This window comes from Crotalus tigris, unplaced genomic scaffold, assembly GCF_016545835.1.
Source record: "Crotalus tigris isolate CLP2741 ecotype Arizona unplaced genomic scaffold, ASM1654583v1 scf7180000018217.1405312, whole genome shotgun sequence".
In the NCBI taxonomy this organism is placed as follows: domain Eukaryota; kingdom Metazoa; phylum Chordata; class Lepidosauria; order Squamata; family Viperidae; genus Crotalus; species Crotalus tigris.
The window spans coordinates 925,824-945,319 of NW_024096887.1; the positions used below are offsets into that span (position 1 = coordinate 925,824).

Consider the following 19,496-nt stretch of genomic DNA (forward strand, 5'->3'; position numbering starts at 1 on the left):
AACATCTACCCTTTGCATCTTTTAGCCTATTGATAATTTGGGCCTTAGGACTTCTCCTTTATCTATCTGCTGTTCCCTGACTGAAATATTCCTTCAATGTGAATTCTCTTCAAAGGTTGTTGTGCTTACCCAACCAAACACAACCATACAGCTCGACTCTGAGACACACATTTGTAGAGTGATCAGTCACAGGGATGAAGCGAATGAATCTCCCAATAATAGGCGGTTCCAGGTCCTTGAGGACAATGTCATATGGATTAGTGTTTCCTTCAAGTACCTGAGGAGAAGAAAAGGAAATCAAAGGCGGAGGAGAAAGGGGCAGAAGCAGAACGAATTTAGTCATGGTAACTGTATCATGTGACATCTAAACATGTATGAAGATAATGTAGCATATTTCCATTTGGTTCAATTCAGCGTATTTCCATGTGAACCACTGGTACCAGTCTAGACTCACAATCATGCAATATTGGCTAGTTTTAAAGAAATTGAGCCATTTTTATTTTGCCATAATTTATTTGAAACTGGAGCAAAACATTTTCTTTGTCACACTGACTTTGCTGTATCAGCTCAGCCAGAGCTCCTAAGTACTAGGACAGTCACTACACCTTCATCGAACTATTCAGAAGAAGGTAAATATACACAAACAGCAGCAAAAGCCTCAAGAGAAGCCTGGAAAGGGAGATGGAAGATTAAACCTTAACTAACCTTTGCTCACTATTTTGACCAGTAGCTGATGGGCTCCTATAGAACTCCTCTATCATCTTGCCAAGCCTCCATGACATACACTACAGTTGCTCTATAGTGTCCCAATATAACACACTGACTCTGATTTTTATATATGAATATAGATTATGTGTTTGTACAAGAATATATTATAGTTGGACTATGTGACAGCAAATTGGTGTTGACTTAGTGACCACATAGATTGGCCTCCTCCAAAACAATATGTCCCCAAATCTGGCTCTTCAGGTTCTTCTACTGTGCACCCATTGCTGCTGTAATTGAGATCACCAATCTTGCAGCTGGTAGTCCTTTTTCTTTATACTCCAATATTATGGCCCTCTCAAGGGAGCATAAGTTATCCAAAATAGAGAGAGTTACTATGACTTTTTCACAAGCATAGTGTCAACGCTGCTAATATTGGATGTTCTTGATTTGACAACAGATGGAAATGTAGCCATCTTTTCTCTTTTGCTTTTAGAGTAAGATGATGCTTGGAGGGGGGATGTGGATGAGAGTCCAGTTAGTCATAAGAACAATAATTCAGCTGTGAGAATCAAGGTTATTGTGCCCAGGACTGATAAAGATTTGGCGGGCTGGAGAGCTGGGGAGAGAGGCCGTGCTTCAAGCTAATTGGGGAATGTGATGTATGACTGTTAATTGGAGGAGGGAATTGTGCCCACCAACTCCTACCAAGGGGAATCCCCAGTCCACCCTGTGCAGATCAGGCAGCCTCCACATCCTCGAAGCCACCGACCATGGTCTCCAGCCCTGTGGGAAGAGAGAGCTCCAGTCGTCACTCCTCCAAAAACCCAGATTGCCGCCAATGGGATAAGAGCCCGAGCTGTCACCGGGACAGCCAAATCCTGGATGGATGTGCCTACCAGCCACCCTGCCCGGGGCCCGCACAACAATGGGGAATGTTGCAGCCTCCCCAGGTGGGAAGCCAGCAGTCCTGGCGGTGCTGCAGCTGAGCTGGGGGTGGCCACAGCTCCCGAATGTGCAGCAGCAGATGGGGACCTTGCAACAACTGGAGGTGATGCAGCCTCCAGGGGGTCAGCAACCACTGGGAGCACTGCAGCAGCAGTTGGGCTGGCCGTTGCCTCTGAACGTGCAGCAACTGCTGAGTGGCCCACAACTGATGGGGATCCAGCAACAACCACCTCTGGGGCCACAGGAGGGCCTGCAGCAACTGGGGGCACTACAACCCTCCACAGGCCAGCAGCAGTCGGGATGGCAGCAGCCCCCACCCATGCAGCAATTGCTGGGAGGCTGCAGCAGTTGGGGGTGCCATTACAACACCCACTGAGACTGGTGAGGGTCATACAGCAATTGGGGGTGCCACTGCTGCCAGCAATGCAACAACAGCCATGGGGGTGGCAACAGCCCCCGGGTGTGCAACAACTGCTGGGAGGCTTGCAGCAACTGGGGATGCGGCAGCCACCACGGGGGGGGGGCAGCAACAATTGGGGATGAAACATCCACAGTGGGGAGGCCAGCAACCTCTGATGGCGCCACCTTTTAGAACCACCTTCAATGGGGACCTGGAGAAGCTGATCTTTTTCCTCAATCAGGTGCACTCCCACTTGAACCACTGTGCCCATTTTTATCCAAACCCAGCCGCTATGGTCAATGGGATTGCGTCCAGCTTGGAAGGAGAAGCATCCGAGTGGCTGAACAATTTATATAATGAGCAAGCACCCAAGTTAGAGCACCCCCATCTCTTCCTTCTAGGACTGAGAGCAGTGAATTGCCCAGTCCCTTACCTTCAGAAGCAGAATAGACCGGGACCACCAGCAAGAAAGAAACCAACCCAGCAGTCAACAAAAGAGAAATCCAACTGGATTGCCCAGGAACCTGTTGCCCAAGTCACATCTCCCACGCAGGAGAGTGCCGAGACTCAAGCCGGACCTGCCGCTGCTCTACCTCCTACGACAGTGACAACAAAGGAGAGAACAACCCGATGGTGAGTCGACATGTCCCACCTTTTTCACTACCTGCCAAACTCATAATCCCTAAGACAGGGGCACAGGTAGATTTAAAAGTACTAGTCGACTCTGGAGGCTCCCGATGCATTATTAGCTTGTTACTTGCCCAGAAAATGGGCATATAAGCAAGGCTGCTCTCCAATCTCCTGGGGTTTGAACAAGCCAATGGCTCCCTAATGGGAGGAACTTTAGTCATGCAATTGACCGAACCCCTACACTTAGAAATAGGTGAGCACTGGGAGTTCATTTGTTTCATGGTGGCTCCAAAAATGACTGAGGCTGTGATACTAGGGCTAGCCTGGGTGGACAAATAGAAGTCATTTATCTGATGGGAGAAGGGAATGAGGATTGTGAGATTACCTATAGGACCCACGTACCACCTTAACTCGATGGATGTTATAGTAGACTTTAGCCCACCCAACAAGCTAGCGCACAAGGCCACCTTGTCTCAACCAGGCAAGCCATTCATCCCCACTGAATAACAGGAACTAGCGGAGGCATTTAGTGAGAAGGAATGCAACACCCTGCCTCCCCACCGACTCAATGATTGCTTTGTCGAACTGTTACTGGGAGCCAAACTCCCACAACCAAGAATGTATGCTATGTTCCCCCCTTCAAATGGAGGAGATACAGTGGTATGTGGATAAAAACTTAGCAAGGGGATTTATCAAACTGGCCAGGTCTGCTGTGGGACCCCGATGTTATTTAAAGAAAAAAAAGACGGGTCACTTCTTCTCTGCATAGATTATAAAGGTCTGAATGTGGTGAGCATGGAAAACAAATATCCTCTCCCCCTCCTGAAGGACTTACTGACCCACCCAGCTAAGGGGAGGGTATTCACTAAGTTGGATTTGAGAGAGGTTTCTTACTGGGTGAGGATAAAGGAGGGAGATGAGTGGAAGACTGCTTTTAACTGTCCCATGGGGAGCTACCAATTTAAAGTCATGCCTTTTGAACTGCAAGGGGCTCCAGCTGTCTTCATGCAGCTGATTAATCAGGTACTACATGACCATTTATACAAATGGGTTTTGGTGTATCTTGATGACATCCTGATATACAGCACGAATATGGCTGACCACATAAAACTAGTGAGAGAAGTGCTAAAGAAACTGTTGAACGCCAAACTTTATGTTAAACTATCAAAGTGTGAGTTTCACCAGACCCAACTGGATTATCTTGGCTACAGAATTTCCAGCGCGGGCATTGAAATGGACCCGACCAAAGTGAAAGCCATAATTGAATGGCAACTCCCAAAGACTCACAAACAGCTCCAGAGCTTTCTGGAATTCGCCAACTTCTACAGTCAATTCATCCCCTCCTTTTCTGAAATTGCCCTGCCCCTTATGAGATTACTAAAAACAAGCAAAGGGAGAGGAAAGCTGCATCCAGCTAACCACTAGCACGGTCAAACCGCTTTTGAAAATTTAAAAAGACTATTTACACTCAAACCGGTCTTAAAACATCCTTGCCCAAGGAAGCTCTTTGTGATTCAAGCCGATGCCAGCGAGGTGGCCATTGGAGCTGTGTTACTGCAAAAGAACCACAGTAGGATCCTACAACCCTGCACCTACACCTCGAAAAAATTCACTGACTGCGAAAGGAGGTGGGCTGTGTAGGAAAAGGAAGCTTTTGCAATCCACTGGGCTCTATTAAACTGGTGACACCATCTAGAGGGGAGTAAGGTGCCTTTCGAGATATGGACTGATCACAAAAACCTAGAAGCACTAAAGACTTCCTGCAAATTTTCTTTGAAACAAGTATGATGGGTGCAGTACTTTAACCATTTTAACTTCACACTAAAGTACATACCGGGAGGAAAAAACTTCTTAGCTGATGCTCTATCCAGACTGCCCCAGTACAAAAGCCAGCGTGAAGTGGTTAATGAGGCAATTATCTCCAATATACAAACCACTTCTCAACTTACATCGTGCAGAGTCCTATCTCCAAGAGCCCCTAATCCCAATGACCCTGGGGCAAAGAAAATAAAACAAGAGCTCCTCACCAACCACTGGTTCAAGAACAATCAAACCTTCCTAACATGTAGGGATGGTTTGGCTTACAAAGGTGGAAAACTATATTTGCTAGAGACCCTCTGCCTTAAAGCGCTCTGACACAGCTATGACGTAAAGCAGGCTGGGTACTTTGGATATTTAAGAACACTACACCTCATCAGCCATCAATTCTGGTGGCTGGGATTGAAACGGGACGTGGAAAACTATGTCTGGACTTGTGCTGTATGTGCCACCATGAAAAGAATTCCGGGGAAACCCCCTAGGTTATTGCAACCGGTGGCAGACCCTTCCCAACCATGGGAAGAAATTGCTATGGATGTTATAGTAGATCTACCTGAAAGTAGGGGAAATATGGTCATCTGGACTGTGATAGATCTGTTCTCAAAGCAGGCTCACTTCATTGCCTGCTAACGACTAACCAGTTATGCCCAACGACTAACCAGAATGTTCCTGAAACACATCTACAGACTGCATGGCGCACCTAAATGAATAATCTCTGACAGAAGGGTGCAGTTCACAGCTGTGTTTTGGAGGAGATTTCTTAATCTAATTGGCTCATCTTAAGGACTATCATCTGCTTTTCACCCGTCTACTAATGGGATGGCTGAATCCGCAAATTCAATGGTGGAGCAGTATTTCAGATGTTATGTTGATTATTATGTTGATTATTATGCTATGTTGACCGACCTCTTCCCTTTTGCAGAGGTGGCTTACAATAACTCTATTCACAGCAGCACTGGCTTCACACTTTTTAAAGTGGCCACAGGAAAAGAGTTCAGCCCAATACCCAAATACCCCCAAGCACCCTCCACTTCCCAGACTCTTGATCAATGGGTGAGGAGGTGGGAAGAAGTTTGGAAAACCACAAAAACTGCTTTTAAAAAGGCTTCCGTGATATACAAAAAAACAGGCAGATAAAAAAGGGCTCCCCAAAGAACATTCCAAGTTGGGGAAAAGGTTTATCTGTCAACTAAATATTTACAGCTTAAGTTACCTAGAAAGAAGTTAGGACCGGCTTCCGGTTTGCGATCGTGGTGTTGGCGGACGTTCAGAGTGATCACTCTCTCCGCCTTCTGGTTTTCTCCCACTGGGGGACCCTGAAAAGGGTCGAAAGTCACACTGGAGGGGCAATGAGCGTGAAGAGGACCTCCAAGTGATCACAGAAGAGTGGCAGCCCTCCCGTTTGATCCCGGGCAGCTCTTTGAACTGATGGGGAAAGGATTGGCCATTAACATGGCCCATCACTATGCCGCTACCGGCCAAGGCCAAAATTACTAACAAGCACTTTGAAAACACCGCAGAGGAATTGGGTGAGATCCTACCTTCTTTGTACCCCAAGTATTTTTCATGTAAAAAGCTTCTTGAAATTTCTTCCCCCTGTGAGGAGAGAGGGAAGGGAACATTTTCCTCCCACCCTCTAAAATGGTGGCCTCTGACTACTTATGGGAAATAAAGCCTTGAAAAGAACAACTAAATAATTGAATTTGCTTCTTTTTAATATTTTGGGACCCAAAAACTTCCTACTCTCACGGGGGCTTGCTACTCTATCTACTCATAAAAAAGATGAAAAAACCTAGCCTGGGATTTGAAAAAATTTTTTAAATACTATTGAGGACATCTTATGGCAAAATTTGGTACAACAAGTGAATATTCTTGACAAAAAGAGACCTGCTCATAGCCCAGATCTGTCCTTGGTATTATTTAAAAGAGATTAAAAGCTGAGAGGATAGCTGGGTGAAGGAAATGATTGGTCCATTAGTGGATGAAAGTGGCAAGAAGGTGACAAGCAATAGGGAGAAGGCAGAACTATTTAACTCATTTTTCGCATCTGTCTTTACACAAAGGGAAAAAACAAACCAACCTATCAAAAAAGTGCCATAAAAAACAGAATAGAAACAGAAGATAGGCAAGAAAATGGTAAGTGAGCACCTGTCCAGCCTAGATAAGTTCAAATCACCAGGACCAGATTGATTACACCCCAAGGTTCTCAAGGAACTGGCAGATGTGATCTCAGAACCATTGAACTATATTTTTCAAAGATCCTGGAGCACTGGGGAACTACCAGAGGACTGGAAAAGAGTTGATGTAGTTCCCATATTCAAAAAAGGGGGAAAGTGTATCCAGGAAATTACAGACCTATCAGCCTGACCTCAATACCTGGGAAGATTCTAGAAAAGATAATCAAACAATGAATCAGCGAATTCATTGAGGCAAACAAAGTCATTACTAAAAACCAACATGGGTTTGTCAAAAACAGATCATGCCAGACAAATCTTATTGCATTCTTTGACCAAGTGACAAAATTAGTGGACCAGAGGAATGCTGTGGATATAATTTACTTGGACTTCAGTAAGGCATTTGATAAAATAGATCACAACCTACTACTTGATAAGATAGAAAAATGTGGGTTAGACAGCATCACCACCAGATGGATTCATAGCTGGCTGACCGGCTGTACTCAGCATGTGGTCCTCAATGGAACCGCATTTACATGGAGGAAGTGTGTAGTGAGGTGCCCCAGGGCTCTGTTCTGGGCCCAGTGCTCTTCAACATCTTCATCAATGATTTGGATGAGGGGATAGATGGGGAACTCATCAAATTTGCACACAACACCAAGAAAGGCTTAGGATACAGGAGGATCTGGACAGACTTGAACACTGGGCACTATCTAACAAAATGAAATTCAATGGTGAAAAAAGTAAGATTCTACATTTAGGCAAGAAAAACCAATGTACAGGTATAGTATAGGGGGTACCTTGCTCAATAGTAGTAACTGTGAGAGGGATCTCGAAGTCCTAGTGGACAATCACTTAAATATGAGCCAGCAGTGTGCTGCAGCTGCCAAAAAAGCCAACACAGTGCTGGGTTGCATTAACAGAGGGATAGAATCAAGATCATGTGAAGTATTAATACCACTTTACAATGCCTTGGTAAGGCCACACTTGGAATACTGCATCCAGTTTTGGTCACCACGATGTAAAAAAGATGTTGAGACTCTAGAAAGAGTACAGAGAAGAGCAACAAAGATGATTAGGGGACTGGAGGCTAAAACATATAAGGAAAGGTTGCTGGAATTGGGTATGTCTAGTTCACAGGTTGCCAACCTGCGGCTCCGAAGCCGCATGCGGCTCTTTGAGCCTTCCCCTGTGGCTCCCAGCCTCCTCTGCCTTTGCAGAGAGAGACAGAGACAGAGACAGGCAATTGCGCTTCCCTGCTTCTCTCTCTCTCTCTCTCTCTCTCTCTCTCTCTCTCTCTCGCTCTCTGTTTGTGTTTTGTGTGTGTGTGTGTGTGTGTGTGTGTGTGTGTGTGTGTGTAAAAGAGAGTGCACTCACAGTGTTCTCCGAGGAGCTGAAAAGCTTACTGGGCGGAGCTCCTCCTTTTGCTGCATCTCTGCAGGAAGCAGGAAGAGCAGGAGAGCTAGCTAGCCCAGCTAGGCTGACTCAGGAATTCTGGGAGTTGAAGTCCATGAGTCATAAAAGAGCCGAGGTTGCCTACCCCTGAGCTTATTGGAGAACAGCTTGAAGCCAGCTTGCCTGGTGAGCAGCAGATAGGAGAGGGGGGACAGAAAGAGAGAGAGAGAGGGAGGGAGAGAGAGAGAGAGAGAGAGAGAGAGGAAAGAGAGAGAGAGAGAAAGAAAGAGAGTGGGGGAAGAGGAGTGGCAGACCAAGGGCAGATAGAGAGGGAGGGAGAGAGAGAGACCCTTTTGACATCTAAAATGAAGATAACACTGCATATATCCTTTTTTTACCTGTGTGTGTATGTGTGTGTGTGTGTGTGTGTGTGTGTGTGCACACACACACACACACACACACACACACACACCTATAATAAAGGTAAAAAAGGATATATGCTGTGTTATCTTTATTTTAGATATCAAAAGGGTTTTGCGGCTCCCGGTGTTTTGTTTTTGGTGGGAAACGGGTCTAAGTGGCTCTTCGAGTGTTTTGGGTTACCTACCCCTAGTCTAGTTTAATGAAGAGAAGGACGAGGGGGGACATGATAGCAGTGTTCCAATATCTCAGGGGCTGCCACAAAGAAGAGGGAGTCAAGCTATTTTCCAAAGCACCTGAAGGCAGGACAAGAAGCAATGGATGGAAACTAATCAAGGAGAGAAGCAATCTAGAATTAAGGAGAAACTTCCTGACAGTTAGAACAATTAACCAGTGGAACAACCTGCCTTCAGAAGTGGTGAATGCTTCAACACTGGAAGTTTTTAAGAAGAGACTGGACAGCCATTTGTCCGAAATGGTATAAGGTTACCTGCCTGAGCAGGGGATTGGATTTGATGGCCTCCAAGGTCCCTTCCAACTTTATTATTACTATTATTATTATTATTATTATTATCATCATCATCATCATCATCATCATCATCTTGCTTTTTAAGAACTGTGGAGGTGAATACTTATTGACTTTTGCTTAATAAATAGCCTTCACTAAAGGACTACCTATAACCATGCCAGAAATGGAGGAGGACCAGCAACAAATCTTGGCTAATTATAAACTTTTACTTGAAAAAATTCTTGAAGCTACTGAGATAATTAAATCTAGACTGAAAGACAAAGGTGCCAGTTTAAATCTACAAAGTGAAACCCTGATTTCAACTAAAGAATTTACAATCCAAAAAACAACAGAAGCGGAAGAAATTAATAACAAGACAGAGGACTTTAAAGATCAACAAGTACAATCTATTGAAATTTTAGACAATCAAACCCTGATTGCAACTAAAGAACCTACAATTCAAAAAACATCAGAAACAGAAGAAAGTAATACCAAGACAGAGGGCATTAAAAATCAACAAATACAGCTTATTGATAACTTAGACAATCAAACAACAACTACAAAATTGGACATGACTTTTTACTTAAACCAGACAAAACCTGAGGAAGAAGACCAGATCAAATGGAAGACAAATATGCTAGAGCAGTGGTTCTCAACCTTCCTAATGCCATGACCCTTTAATACAGTTCCTCATGTTGTGGTGACCCCCAACCCCCCATCCAGCTGGCTGGGGGGGGGGCAGGAAGGTCGCTCCGCCGGCTAAACCCAGCCTGGTTGGAGAAGCGCCATTCCTTTCCCTCTTTCTTTCTTTCTTTCTTTCTTTCTTTCTTTCTTTCTTTCTTTCTTTCTTTCCTCTCTCTTTCTCTTTCTTTCCTCTCTTTCTCTTTCCTCTCTCTTCTCTCTCTCTTTCCTCTTTCTCTCTCTTTTCTCCCTTTCTCTTTCTCTCTTTCCTCTCTCTTTTCCTGTTTCTCTCTTTCCTCTTTCTCTCTTTCCTCTCTTTCTCTTTCTCTTTCCTCTCTCTCTTCTCTTTCTTTCCTCTCTCTTCTCTCTCTCCCTCTTTCCTCTCTCTTTCCTTCTTTCCTTTTTCTTTCCTCTCCCCGTTTCTCTTTCCTCTCTCTCTTTCTCTCTTTCCTTTCTTTTTCTCTCTTTTCTCTCTTTCTCTTTCCTCTCTCTCTTGGCCACTGCTGCATCGTTGGGGGTTCCCGCCGCTCCCATCGCTTCCCAGCCTCGTCCTCTGTCCATCGATGGAGCCATGGTGGGGGCTGTGCCATGTGACCCACCAGCCCCTCTGCCAGCCTGTCTGCTCCCCCACGGCACCCCTCTTCCTCCCGGCGCCCGCACTAGCCACCTGGGAGGCAGCAGGAGGAAGGAAAGGAGAAGTGCGAGAAAACCACCGCCGCCACCCAACCAAGACTCCGCACTGCCCGGCCTCGCCCTCTGCCCATCTGATGGAGCCATGGTGGGGGCTGGTGCTGTGCAGCCCGCCAGCCCCTCTGCCAGCCCAGCTGCTCCCCCCAGGCACTCCTCTTGCCCTGGCACCCGTGCGAGCCGCCTGGGAGGCAGCAGGAGGAAGGAGAGGAGAAGGGCGAGAAAACCGCTGCTGCCGTCTCAGCCAGGACTCCGCGCTACCCAGCCTCGCCCTCCACCCATCCGATGGAGCCGTGGTGGGGGCTGGTGCCATGTGGCCCTGCCAACCCTTCTGCCAGCTCGGCTGCTCCCCCCCAGGCACCCCTCTTGCCCGGGCACCCACGCGAGCAGCCTGGGGGGCAGCAGGAGGAAGGAGAGGAGAAGGGCGAGAAAACCGCTGCTGCCGTCTCAGCCAGGACTCCGCGCTACCCAGCCTCGCCCTCCACCCATCCGATGGAGCCGTGGTGGGGGCTGGTGCCATGTGGCCCTGCCAACCCTTCTGCCAGCTCGGCTGCTCCCCCCCCAGGCACCCCTCTTGCCCGGGCACCCACGCGAGCAGCCTGGGGGGCAGCAGGAGGAAGGAGAAGAAAAGGGCGAGAAAACCGCTGCTGCCGTCCCAGATGGGACTCTGTGCTACCCGGCCTTGCCCTCTGCCCATCCAATGGAGCCGTGGTGGGGGCTGGTGCCGTGCAGCCCGCCAGCCCCTCTGCCAGCCCAGCTGCTCCCCCCAGGCACCCCTCTTGCCCTGGCACCCGTGCGAGCCGCCTGGGGGGCAGCAGGAGGAAGGAGAGGAGAAGGGCGAGAAAACCGCTGCTGCCATCCCAGCCAGGACTCCACGCTACCCAGCCTCGCCCTCCACCCATCCGATGGAGCCGTGGTGGGGGCTGGTGCCGTGTGGCCCCTGTCAACCCCTCTGCCAGCCTGGCTGCTCCCCCCAGGCACCCCTTTTGCCCCGGTGCCCACCCGAGCTGTTTTGGGGGCAGTAGGAGGAAGAAGGGGAGGAAAAGGATGGCAAGGAAGCCGCCACCAGCACCAGGCCCCAGGAGGAGGCTCTCCTCTCCTACCTTTGCTGAATCTCCTTCTTCCTTCCTGGCAGCCTGGACTCCGGCATGCCTTCCCGGCCAGTGGGGCCAATGGTCAGGCTGGCTGGGAATCGCAGCGGCTGGTCTCCCTTGGGCCAGGGCTTGTGGGAGGGCTGGCCCACTCAGCGGCGCCTCCAGTGGGCCGCTCCCAGCAGGGATCCCAGGGCTTCCTCAGGCGGCTCCAAGGCCACAAGGCCCTGGCCCTCCCAGGGGGTGGGGCTCCCCTGCGCAGGGCCAATCAGGAGCCCTGCAGGAGGTAAGTCTGCCTGAGACAGAAAGAGAAGGGAAGCAAAAGTGCCTCTCTGTCTCTCTCTCTGCAAATAGCGGAGGAGGCCATGCGGAGACGGATGCGTAGTGGTGCCTCGGTTCCTAAGACAATCAGAAATATGTGTTTTCCGATGGTCTTAGGCGACCCCTATGAAAGGGTCATTTGACCCCCAAGAGGATCGCAACCCACAGGTTGAGAACCGCTGTGCTAGAGCAAATACGGGGATCTGTGTCACTAGGGCAACAACTTAATGATTATAAATGGGCCAGTTTCTTTAGAAAATTGACAATTAGATGGTCTCCTTTAGTTCAAGTAACATGTACAAGAATGAAGGGAGATCTATCTGATGATTTAAAAGTATTGGTATGGAAGCCTGGTTGGCATAAAAAGAAAGCTAGAGTTAGATTTAAAAAATGGGGTCTTTTGATTTATTAGAGAGGATCCTAAAGTTTCAACTAATGGACTAAAGGGAGACTTTGAGATGAAGGAAATTTTGATTATTAGATTTAAATATTGTTGGAAAATAATAAAAAATAAAGGACTAATTGGCTTACTGTTGAAGGTTTAGATTTATAAGGGAAATGAAAATTAATCATTAGGAAATGGCTTTGAATTATTGTTTAGCCCGGATAACACAGATCATGGATTTGAGATAATAAAGGATACTCTATTACTGTGGTAATATACTAGGATGAGAAATAGAAAATGTTTATGAAATAAAATAAGAATATATCTACATAAGTAATATGTTTATTTTAGATAGTATAACTTCTATGTAATGAAATAAAGGAAATTTGGGCTACCCGAAAATTAAATACTATGGATAGTAAAAGTTAAATTGAAATATCACAATTAAATATTAAAATTAGGTAAAACTTAAAAACAGGATATGGATATGTATAAGCAAAATATATTGATAAATGTTTTAACTGAGTTGGATATAATTAGAAATTTACTAGCTTAAGTATGTTATAGCAAATGTTAAGTGAAACAGAGAAGGAATTTTAGATGATGTAACCTGTGATACGTACTAAAGATGTTGTTATTGAATTATTGACTAACCCAATCACCATGTTGCTTTCCAAATATTCAATTGTAAAACTGGAAAACTAATAAAAAATTTGTTATAAAAAAAGAAGTTAGGACTGAAGTACTTAGGACACTTCCCCATTGTAAAGATCATTAATCCAGTCACAGTGGAATTAAAACTTCCTAAACTCTTAGGAAAAGTTCACCCTGTTTTCCACTGTAGCCTGTTGAAACCTTTTCAGGGTTCCACTTTAAGACCTCCCCCTAAGAAGGCACCCGGAGCCCTCATGATGGCAGGACAGGTGCACTATGAAGTAAAGTGTATCCTTGATTCTAGAATTTTTAAGGAGAAATTGCAGTACTCAGTGCAATGGAAGGGATATTTGTTGTCTAAGGCCACCTGGGTAAAGTCTAGCGATGTAAAAGCTGACAGACTCATTAATACGTTCTATAAGAAACACCCTAATAAACCAAGAAGCAACCCCTAACCTGTGCTTTTGTTTACATTACAGGATTTGTCCTTTTTGTAAGGCGGGCCAGATGTCAACGCTACTAACATCAGATGTTCTTGCTTCGACAATACATGGAAATGTAGCCATTTTTTCTCTTTCACTTTTAGAGTTAGATGATGCTGGGAGGGGGGAATGTGGATGAGAGTCCAGTTAGTCATAAGAACAATAATTCAGCCGGGGGAATCAAGGTTATTGTATCCAGACCTGATAAAGATTTGGTGGGCTGGAGAGCTGGGGAGAAAGGCCCTACTTCAAGCTAATTGGGGAATGTGATTTATGACTGTTAATTGGAGGAGGGAATTGTGCCTTGCTACTTTGTGCCTAGGGGAGGGGAATTCAGTTTTTGGCTTTAACTATATAGTGCCGATACTTTGTTTCTCGAATAAAAGATTATTTAAGATAAACAATGCCTCGAAGTTCTTTTAAAGAGTTTAATCTGTTGGAATCACATAGATTAAATAAATATTTTCTTAGCATTACACATGAATTGGATCATTTTCCAGTTCTGAGAATTTTTATCAGCTTTATCAGAATGTTGAAAATTTTTTATAACTTGGTCTTGTCATGCTGAAAGTCCAGAGTGCACATTAGGAGACCCATAATTAATCTGAATATTTTTTTAACTACAGGTACAAGGAGATTGCTTGATTAATAAAATCCCCACCCAACATGATATTTTCATTAACTCCGGCGCTCTGCAAGAACTTGGTGCCATGAACTACTTAGACCACTTCTCCCATTGTTCATAGCGATTGCATTTGATGGGAGTTGAAATCTAAAATATCTAGAAAACACTAGATTATTTGTTTCTATCCTGCACCATTTTCTTAAATCTAATATACTGCCCATTTGATAGTGCTCTTCTCTATAGTTCTTTCACTATGAAGCAAATAGAACTAAAAAGTAATTTGGTTCAAAGAAATTATGGAGAACATCTTGCATCTTTTCTATTCCAAGGACAGGAATTTTGTTAAAACATATAGTCAAATAATTCCTGTGGTCTGAAGTGGAATGATTGAATTATAGGTTTTCTATCATACTGAAAATTAGGCTGTTTTCATTTTGTCAGATCTACAATTCTCAGTGCTAGAATAATAACAGTTGAGTGTGAATAAAACAGACTACTAATTACAAAAAGAACAGGCAAATAAGTCGACACAGACATATTATATGAATTAATATTTGGATCCAACCAGGCTCCCTTTCTACTTTGAAATGGGGATGGCAGAAATGTTTGCAGGGTGAGTGTGTGTGTGTGTGCGTGTGCGTATAAGAGAGAGAGAGAGGGAGGAAGGGAGGGAGGGAGAGAAAGAGAGATGTCAAGATGGTACCCTGCCTTTTTACATGTGCAAACAGGGCAGAACTTTGATCACATGGCTGTGGGCACAATCTGTTAGCTCTTTGAGTTAGGCTAGTCTAGGGAACTAAAGTTATGCATGCTAATCCTACTTTTATTATAACATTATTGTAACAAAATCTCACAAGTCTGAATGTACTTCCTCCCTCCATTTATCTTGGTGAAAATTAGGGTCTTGCTTGAGATGCTCTGTCAGTTTACATTTCTGCCCTGGACTCAGATTTCTTTTATTTGAATCCAGGGCAGAAAAATCTGGAACGTTTCTTGATTGCTGCTCCTCCTCATATATCTCAAGGTTATTCCTTGTCCCATGACACCATCTTGACTTTTTTGAATCCCCTCTAAAGACATCTCCCACTCCCGTTCCATGATGAAAGTTGAGTATGAGATAAAAGTATTTCACTTCTTCAAGCCAAGGATTAAACATATCAATTGTGCCATGAACATTTGGCATTTACTCAGTAAATTTTGGACACACTAGTTAAGCAACATCGTACATTCTTTATGCCTGTCCTTTATAAGGTTAACTCAAACAGCTCCTCACAGTTACTTTCAGTTAATAGTGATCATAGATCAGCCCAGACTTTCTATTGTAGATAGAATCTACAATAGAATCTACAATCTCCTTCTCTTTCTTTCTTACCTGCCTTCCATGCCTGTTTTGCCAAGAAATCCAGCGGGTGCCATCCCGGCTGTAATTAATTTTGTACATTGGAGCAAATTCATTGCCATGACCTCCTGCATGCCGGCCTTGTGTCCCTACTAAGGTGATAAAATGCAACTCATGTAAATCAACCTCCAGGAATTCCTTGAGATCATCAGGTTCCACAGGGACTTCAGGGCACCATGCACCATCACCATCTTCTGATCCTAGCCTAAGGAAAAGCAGAGGAGGAAAAAAATCACTGTTGTTGTCCATCATCTCAAAGCTATATCTTTATCTTTCAAGCCTCTATGCATTGCCAACTATGTTGAACTACCTTGTTGCCTTATTATCTGAAGAGCAGGCTCCAGAACTTCTTTTTTCAGTGCTTTTCTATCCATATGACCCAAGTTTCTCAAATCCCATTCAGCATGAACTCATGACAATGGTGTTGTTGATGAAAGAAACATATCAAGACATACAAGACTGGGAACTAAAACCCTAGTTTGAAATGTGAGATCAACTGACAAGTCTAGAACTACAAGAATATCATGAGGTCCAATTACTGTATGTTGTCCAAATGCATGCTCAGAATGATTTTCAACTTATTCCAGCTAATTGCAGAAAAATGCAAACAACTCAGGAGACAATGAGTTTTTAGCCTCTTAAACTAAATTAACTGAAATTTCTAAAACAACATGTAAAGCCCCAGATTTAAGTATGCAGGATGAAACTGAAGCTGATGAAATATGACATGTTAATTATATGTTGAAATTAGTGCTTTCTGTTGTATCATGTTTGCTTCCATTTTATTTGTTCCTGAAAGTTTTTAAACAAAATAAAGTCAAGTAGGACACATGGTTTGCCAGGTTCCCCAAAATATATCTAATGCAACATTGTTTCATGACAACACTCGTATCTAGCGTCTATAGGGAATATGTGTAAAGAGGACTGAGGCATCCTAAAACCAGAAAAATACTTTATTATAGCTCAGAAAACAAATCTCCTTCATTCATAATGATGCTGATAATCAAGGGCTACATTTTTATTCACAGTATTCAAACATTAAGCCAAAAGATAACTTGTAATTTTTTAAAACTCTATATATTTGTTGAGGGGCCTAAACCAGAAGACCCCAGTCTTTTGGGCACCAGGGACTGGTTCTGTGGAGAAAGATTTTTCCACGGATTAGAGAGAGCATGGTTTTGTGTGCTGCCTGCACCCCACGGATGGGACTTTGCTTGTTTGTACAGACCGGTTGCTGACGTGCCATGGCCTGGTACTGGTCCATGGAATGGGGGTTGGGGACCCCTGGCTTAAACCATGGTTAGTCATTAGTCCAGCCGTGCTGATTTTTTATCATAACATTAACCCTAACCATTTCTCTGGATACCATATTGTAAAACTTCTGAATTAACTAGAGACATTTATAGCTGCAGGCAATCTGGTACATCAGTCTAGTTGGCTAAGACACCCAGGTTCCTATCATTTTTACCTTCCATACTTGGCTGCTGTGGATTCAGACCATTGGCTTGAAGCAGAAATGTCTTCATCAGGGATGTGCCCACCTGACATACCTAAGGGGTAGCGACAGATAGCTGCAGAAAAAGAGATAGGAAGAAGATAGGAAGATATATCGTTCACTTATAAATGGGTAGTGGGAATTTAAACCTCCCTGGCAGACCCCCTCTTCTTTCAAAAATTTCCTAATAAAATGTACTTTTGATAGGCTGTTACCAATCAGGCCAGACTTCTAACCTTGGTATAGTTAGAAGGAGGAGGGAATTGGCTGCTTTATCCAGAGTAGCTCTATTCAGCTCAGCTTTCAGTAAACAGAAAGGAAAAGGTTTGGGGATCTTATTGCCCAAAATATAGAACTTAGTAATACAGGTTGAGCCAATCTTGAAATACAAAGCATAGCAACTGTAACAGCACAGCCAGGATGGTGTAAGGTGGCAAAAATCAGGAGACAGCATCTTTTCTGACTAACACATTTTACTTAAAGGCATGTGCTTTTGTAAGTTGCAGCTCACCATCAGATGTATAAAATGCTAAACTGATGCAGTATTTAAATTTGGGATGATTGGGAAGGGAAGATAGGTTAGTTAAGCAAATTACATGCGAGACAAATTGCAAATACCTTTTCAAATAACAATTATAATGTGTTAACAACTCATTGTGCTTGTTGGGACTTTCTGAGATGACCTTTTGATGTGTGTGAATCCAGCAATTTCTTGCTTGATGGTGGTTTTAAAGTTGTGCAATCTTCAGCATAGAAAGGTTTTAATAAGAAATTGCATTATAAAATTAGTCACACCATATTTTAGCTATATAAAGGAATTTATTCAGAAAATATATAATATAAAGAATATAATATAAAATATAAAGAAAACAACAGGAAGCAACAATTACATTCACAATTCAAAATTGGGAATAAAATGAATATAAAATAATATATAAAATAAAATCAATATAATGCAAACACAAAAGAGCTGATTTTAACAAACTCAAAGAGAGCTTGGGAAAGAGATGGATGAAAATCCTAGAAGGGAAAAAAACTCAAGAAGCTTGGGAAACTCTGAAAAATATGACCATAAAAGCCCAGTCCAGCACAATATCACTGAAAAGGAAAAGAAATCTAAGAAGAAACCAGCATGGCTGCACAAAGATCTCTCTGATAAACTCAAAGACAGAAAGGACAAGTATAAAAAATGGAAAGAGGGACACATAACTAAGGTAGAATATAAGCAGATAGAATCTACAAAGACAGCCAGGAAAGCAAAGGCTCAGAATGAACAAAGATTTGCAACAACAATCAAAGATAATTAAAAAAAAGTTTCTTTCAACATATAAATAACAAGAAAAAAATCAAGGAAACAGTCGGTCCACTAAAGAGAGAACACGGCAAGGAAGTAACAGGCAGCAGAGGGAAAGCAGAGCTGCTTAACTCATTCTTGCATCAGTCTTCACACAAAAAAGAAATTATAGCCCAACCTACCAAAAACATAACTGTAAAAGACAGACTAAAAATAAAAGTTAAAATAAGCAAAAAAAAAAAAATGGTAAGAGAACACTTGTCTGATCTTGATGAATATAAATCACCAGGACCTGACAGATTACACCCCAGAGTTCTAAAGGAGTTGGCAGATGTCATCTCAGAACCATTGTACCATATCTTTCAAAAATCCTGGAGCACCAGGGAACTATCAAAGGATTGGAAAAGAGCTAATGTAGTTCCCATCTTCAAAAAAGGGAGAGAGAAAAAACCAGATCCAGGAAACTACAGACCAATCAGCCTAACATCAAAATACCCGGGAAGATACTGGAAAAGATAAATCGTAAAACAGATCTACAAACACCAATAAAAATCCAAGAAAAATATTATCTATGAATGAACAGATAGTTATTGAGGCTATCAATTATTACACAATGTAACATTAATAAAGGTTCTACAGTAATGATGATAAAAAAAGTATAAATATGTGAGTTTAGTGACCATATCACCACTTGGGTGGTAGTTTTTAAAATAGAAGAAAAAGAAAAAGAGGAAAAACACACCTAAAAACAATATAGGTAAATTTAATTTCTGAGTTCCCCCTTCTTTGCATTCTCTGTATTCCCACAAATTTGTTGGCTTAACGTTTAGAAACCATATTCTAAATGTTTTCATTTACCTTTCTGTGCAATATATAATATATGCAGAAGTCATGCTTGCATAACACAGCTTCAAATTCTAATATGTGCATGTGTTCGCATTACTTATGAATAATAAAATAAAACTTTATTTATCCAAAACTTACATGAAATTAATAATGCTTAAAGACTATCACAGAAAACTCTTTGGACTTGTTAAAACCAGTTGCAAATTTCATTTGCAGATTCAGCAAGAGAAATATGCATTCTGTAAAAGAGTAGAAGATCTAATGTTACTTTTACTTATTTAAAAGTAATCTTTATTTAACAAGTTTCAGCTAAGCGTAATGTAATACTATTAAATTCATTCATCTTCTGATTAAAAACTACATGAGGTATTTCATTTGGAATTAGATACAGATGTTTCTGTCATTCAGGAATCTGACAAGACTTGAATACAAACCCCCATATTTTTTCATCTTTTTGAAAGTATTTTTATTCAGGTCATTCTAAATATGCATATTGTCTTACTTTCCATAGATGAATACATTTCCACTGAACCTTGGA

The 19,496-nt window shown here is 43.2% G+C and overlaps 1 protein-coding gene across 6 annotated transcripts in view; it reads right to left on the minus strand.

The window, feature by feature from the left end:
• The window catches only part of DDR2 (discoidin domain receptor tyrosine kinase 2), a 114,599-nt gene that overhangs the window by 52,981 nt on the left and 42,122 nt on the right, over nt 1–19,496 (minus strand). For 3 of the 6 annotated variants that reach the window (XM_039348983.1, XM_039348981.1, XM_039348980.1), the window contains 3 exons: nt 16,792–16,894; nt 15,297–15,528; nt 130–277 (listed from right to left, as the gene is read on the minus strand). In XM_039348983.1, coding sequence (XP_039204917.1) covers nt 130–277; nt 15,297–15,528; nt 16,792–16,894 — 483 coding nt within the window. Of the gene's footprint in view, nt 1–129; nt 278–1,413; nt 1,492–2,486; nt 3,787–15,296; nt 15,529–16,791; nt 16,895–19,496 lie in introns of those variants that run through there. The other 3 variants (XM_039348984.1, XM_039348982.1, XM_039348985.1) reach the window with 2 other exon arrangements.